Genomic DNA, 6,000 nt, shown 5'->3' with positions numbered 1-6,000 from the left:
CGATCTCAGTGAAGAAACGGCTACACCATGTTTAAGGATTTTTGACTGAGCAGTAGAGTAATTCATCAATGGTTCTGAACTTCTGGGCATGTAACGCCAGCAGACATGATCAGGCAAATAATGCAAGTTCAGATTTAAAAACTGAAGCTTTTGCTGTTTTGGAAGTTCAGAAGTGAAGGACAGTGCAGAGCTATTTTCACTGAAGACATTCAAAATGTCACCAACCGGCGGCCATGCTTACATCGGCCAAACCGGCTGCTGCTTAATAAACATACGCCTCGTGGAGCCTAAGAATTCCTCTAACCAACACTGCCTATAACCTGCCTGACCACTGCCTGGCATGTGACCGGCTAGGAAAGCATAAGCGATGTGCGCCAATATTTGACAACACCACTGTTATTTTTACACACCACAGTAAACTCACACGCAAGCTGAAGGAAGCGTATTACATTGCAAAATCAATCGACACGTGCATTAGTGCCCCTTCAGTCACCCTAACAAGCCATGAAATAGCTTTCCTTGATGACACTTGATTTTGTCTCGTTTATTTCTTCTTTTGTGCCAATACTAATTGCAGTGCTTTAGATCTCTCCTTGATGCGCGTATAATCTGTTCCCGATTACGATTCCTGGTGTGGCGTCATTGAACCTTACCCTCTTGCTTCTTTGTATTTTCGCCTTTTTGTGTACATATTGATGCAGTTGCCTGGGTTGCCGTGTTTCTGTTGTCTGCGTTTTACCTGTCGCCGGTTAAGAAATGCAATTTCTAGCTTCCACCCGAAGAGGGCTGTCAAAGGATTAAAGGGTGTAGTCAAGACTTCGACGAAACAGTGTCTGGTCAGGTGGAGGCACAATAAAAAACATAGGGCCACTCACCAGGTGTAAGTTTGATGAAACGTACTGACGTTTCGGAAGCCCTACAGCTTCCTTGTTCACAATCTATCGTGAACAAGGGTTGTGAACAAGTCAGTACATTTGATTAAACTTAGACCTGGTCAGTGGCCCTATGTTTTTCATTACGATTAAAGGGTGGGACATTTGATGGATCAAAGTCTCCAGCAGAGTGCAATGGACTATCCTGGTCATCTTCAGATATCTGTTGCAGGAGCATTGTTAAGAAAATTGAACACTCAGGAGCAAGCAGGTGCCTGTCCGCCCTCTCAAAGAGAGAAGAAACTGGCACCGATTCCGTATGTGCAGACAGACTCTTGCAATCTGAAGCAAACTGCAAACCGGATAGAGATATCAGTTGTTTTTTTCAGCCCCCGAGAAGTTAAACAGGCTATGCAGGTTAAACACCGTGTGTTGCGTGCCAAATTCCACTCTTGAGTGGACAACACTACGTTGGCCAAATCAGTCATCTTAACGAGTACCTTTGAGAGAGCGTAATTGCAATGTAAAAAATAAGAACAAACAGGATCTGTTAAAACACCGCAACACATGTAAAGGATGCCAGCGGCTCCTTGATAAGGGTCTGTAAGCCTGAAAGAATAAGAATAAGCACACACAGGAAATTACTGAGGCAGAAAAGATGGCTAGGCCAGGATGTGCTTGTGTGCACATCTGTCAGGACAAGAACTTGATTACCTTCGTTCCTGTTGATGTGGTCTGGTCTTGGGGCAATGTGACAGGCATAAATAGTTGCCCTTTTTCCCAACAAAGTTGTGGCTAGCTCACCCACCTGTCCTCACCTTCTAATAACTTGGAAGTATGAAGCCTAAGTTGCGATGTTTCAACAGCATGCAGAGGAAAGCAGCAGCAGCCAATTGAGGGGCAGAATCCATTTTTGGCCCCAACACTGGATCAAGTGCCCATTAGGAAACTCCCATAGCAACTCTGTGCGTTCAGCATCCCCCGCAAGACCACAGTGGCACAAGCATGTGCTCAGACCAGTTGCCGTGTGTCGTCTGCTTGTACGTGCCACCTAATAATAGCAAGCTGGTGCATATTTTTGTTTATTTATTTATTTATTTCCGAATACTGCAGAGTCGCCTGACTCCAAGCAGGAGTGGACACAAGAAATAAATACAAGAACACACGCATACAAGAAACAATACAAGAATACAAGTACAACTTCACCCCAGCATATACAGGTTTCTAACGAACCCTTGCACACTGGGACTGTCGACAATATTCCTAGGTTATTTATTCCAAGCGCGCATGGTTCTCGGAAAAAATGAATACTTAAAGGTATCGTTTAGGGGGCTATATTCACGAATCATTTTCCCGTTATCAAAATGCGAGCTAGTGTGTAGAGTGTGAGGGGTAATGAAATTATGATTGTTGATGTCTATTGTTATATATTGAATACAAGTATTTTAATTATTCTTGTGAAAAGACTCGACTGCTGTTGTGCTCCTCACTGCGTGATGTGGCGCTTTTGGCGAACTCGTGTGACACAACCCCCCCCCACTATGGCCCTGCAGGGGGCACTGCTGTCTGGTGGAACTGGAGAGCTCGAACCTCAGAGAGAAATGTGCACAACACAAAAGAGAGGGTGCTCTCTCCATCTATTGGGACCCAAGTGATGTACATCAGGGGAGCGGGATGGAGGCCTCCTCGTGCAGGGCGCGGACACTCGCCAGGGTGGCTGTCAGCTGCCTGCGCACACCCTGCTGCTGGGCCAGCTCCCCTTCCAGCTCCCGCTGCCGGGCACCTTCCTGGGCACACACACACACCTTTCATTTATTTCCTTTTATTTAAATATACTGTCCATCCCCAGAGGGATTGTAACAGGTGTTGGTACAAGAAAAAAAAAATTTACAGTATTATTAACAAAGAATCATACCAGAGACAGAGCGGCACAATTGACAGGTCACATTATTGCAGGACATGCCAAAGGATATGTACAAGGAATTTAAGAGGCAACACAGAATACTTACTGTGTTTCAAAATACATACATAACAATGGTAAGTACACAATTTGTAAAGTTAGGATCATAAAATACATGCAAGAAATGCAGCACCAAACAATGAAAGCAAAGTGATCACTGTATTAACGACACAGATATCATACAATAGATTTACTCTGCATTTGGCCACAACAGCGCTTCTTACAAGGGTAGACGTGCAGGCTAGTTGGTGAACCATGATTCTTTAAAACAGCGCAAAAGACAGGGACACAGATAGAAAAGACACACACAGCGCTGACTTACAACTAAATTTATTCATGGAAAATACATGTATATATATACATGTATACATAATACATAATACAATATACATGTATACATGTATACATAAGGCAAGATGCGCGAAGGCGGCAAACTGGTAAAATGCGCCAAAAAATTGAAAAAAACCTAATGACGTGTCGCGCACTTTGCCAAGTACGCCCGTTCTTTATCAGATAGCACAAGAGAAGGGGTGCTGACACAAAGGTTACCCAGAGCTTATATCCTTTGGGCCTCAATTATTTCCCTCGTGGTTCGGTCCTTGCTTCTTTTGAAAGTTCGGCACCTATGAAACATGGGTTTACACACTTCCTGATTTTCTTTTGTGCATTCAGAGCAGTGAAGCGGCAGGTTGCGGCCATTGGAGGTAGCCAAATCATTTTTATGTTCCCTTAATCTGTCGTTGAGGCAACGCCCTGTTTGTCCGACGTATATTTTTCCACAAGATAGCGGAAGTTCATAAACTATCCCTTCAGTACAATCAACATACCTGTTTTGATGCTTTTTCTTGCATGCAACAATTGGCTTTGTCATGGGACAACTCATGCGACTAAGGCTGGAGAGCTTACACGGGGCGGAAAAGGCTACGCGAACGTCTGAACGCTGCGCTAGCTTCTTTAAGTTGTGCGAGAATGTATGCATATAGGGTATTACTGCCGTTTTTTTCTGCTTCCTTGGTGACACTATCTCGGGGCTATGTTCGCCTTTTTGTTCGTGCTTGAGCAAGGCCTCTGCGACAGATATCTGTAGATGCTTCGGGTAGCCTGCTGACGTTAGCCTGAACGACTGCCGAGCGAAACTGTAGTCTTGTAAGTGCTCACAAGATTTTTTCAGGGCGTTCTTGAAACATGAATTAACAATAGCTCTCTTAACCAGCTTGGAATGCGCTGATTGAAATTGAAGTAGTGGCTTGTTAGATCGGGGTTCATATGCCCAACACACGTGGTTGTCAGTAAATACTATCTTTAGATCTAAAAAGCGAATTGTTCCATCTTCCGGAAGTTCGTGCGTCAGAGTTAGTGGTTTAAGACCCTCACGAAAAATGGTGAGTGTATTAAAAACATCATGCTCGTAAAATCCAGAGCTGATGTTAAAAATCACTAAAAAGTCATCTACAAATCTAAAAACTTTAAAAACATTGGTTCCTTCAAGACTATCGCGCAGTAGTCGGTCATATTTGGCTAAAAGTAAATCGCAAAGAATGGGAGCAATGCAGGAACCAATGCAAATTCCTTCTTTTTGGAGATAAAAGCTGTCTTCCCACTTCGCGAAAGTTGAATTTAGATAAAAAGTTAAAAGTTCTAAAAAAGCACCAACCGATATTCCTGCAGAATTCTGGAAAGCCACCACTCCAAGTTGATCAATGCACTCCTCAATGCACTCTAACAATTTATCTTTAGGGAGGGAATAATATAAGTTCTTAATGTCAATGGATATAGCACTCAGCCGCTTATCGTTACAGGAGTTCAGAAAGTCCAGAAAGTTCAGAAAAAAAAAACCAAACTGGGTTAGTTGCGAATTGTATGAATGGAGTTCCAATCAAGTATTTTTCTGTAAAAAAAAAATTCCCTCACATGAGAGCTGTTTGAAGTTTCTGCGAAGAGGCAAAGTTGTTTGGACTGAAAAATTTTACAATGAAATCTGAAACAGGCTACAATGATAAATTCTATTTTAGAATATTTCCCTTGCATTGCGCTTTCATCTGACTTCATTAATGAAGACATGCAAGAATTTTCCGTGTTTCCCCAGCCCAGTAAAGAAAGCAAAAAATGCGCTCCTCTTTCACAACTTTTTTACACCATCATCCGCCTGACTACAGCCACTGCAGGGCCTCTCCCCCCAGGTCTCTCTCCAATTAATCCCGTCCTTTGCCACTTCTTAGTCTCACCCGCCCCCTGCTACCTTCTCTTGGAACCCAGTCCATTCCCAGTTTAAAATACATGCCCTGCCCAAGCCCATTTCTTCCGCTTGATTTCAACTAGGATGTCATTAACCCGCGTTTGTTCCCTCACCCACTCCGCCCTCTTCTTATCCCTTAATGTTACACCTATCATTTTCCTTTCCATAGCTCGCGGCGTTGTCCTTAACACAAGCTGAACCCTCTTTGTTAGCCTCCACGTTTCTGCCCCACAGGTGAGTACCGGTAGGATACAGCTGTTGTATACTTTTCTCTTCAGGGATATTGGTAAGCTACCATTCATGATCTGAGGGAACCTGCCATATGCGCTCCACCCCATTCTTATTCTTCTAGTTATTTCCCTCTCATGATCCGGATCGGCGGTCACTACCTGCCCTAAGTGGACATAGTATTCTCTTACTACTTCCAGCACCTCGCTACCAATTGCGAACTGCTGTTCCCTTGCTAGGCTGTTGAACATTACTTTGGTTTTCTGCATGTTAATTTTTAGCCCCACCGTTCTGCTCTGCCCGTCTAATTCATTGATCATGCTTTGCAGTTCTTGTCCTGAGTGGCTTAGCAAGGCAATGTCATCAGCGAATCGCAAATTACTCAGGTATTCTCCATTAACTCTTATCCCCAACTCTTCCCACTTCAGGCCCCGGAATACCTCCTGTAAAAAGGCAGTGAATAGCATAGGCGAGATTGTGTCTCCTTGCATGACACTGCATCAAATTTAGCCAGAAACTGGGCGACAGCCAAGTGGAAACCATTCAGAAGATTCAAACGGCTTTCGGTGACAATGCTATAAGCAGCACACAGATTAAGCAGTGGTACAGCCGGTTTAAAGACGGCCGAACATCGGTGGAGAGTGAGCCACGCTCCAGTCGGCCATCAACATGCCGAAATGACCAGGTCATTGCCGAAGTGAACG

At 43.9% G+C, this 6,000-nt stretch overlaps 1 protein-coding gene across 1 annotated transcript in view; it reads right to left on the bottom strand.

The window, feature by feature from the left end:
• Positions 1 to 1,941: 1,941 nt before the first annotated feature.
• LOC149334691 (protein MIS12 homolog) overlaps positions 1,942 to 6,000 on the bottom strand; it is a 41,446-nt gene continuing 37,387 nt past the window's right edge. The window contains exon 5 of the mRNA XM_089555296.1: positions 1,942 to 2,659. Within this exon, the coding sequence (XP_089411422.1) occupies positions 2,534 to 2,659 (126 nt within the window). The 3' untranslated portion in view covers positions 1,942 to 2,533. The remainder of the gene's footprint in view (positions 2,660 to 6,000) is intronic.

This window comes from Amblyomma mixtum, chromosome 8 (genome assembly GCF_055824585.1).
Source record: "Amblyomma mixtum isolate Tamu chromosome 8, ASM5582458v1, whole genome shotgun sequence".
Taxonomy (NCBI): Eukaryota; Metazoa; Arthropoda; class Arachnida; order Ixodida; family Ixodidae; genus Amblyomma; species Amblyomma mixtum.
This window is presented reverse-complemented; position numbering and strand designations above follow the sequence as displayed.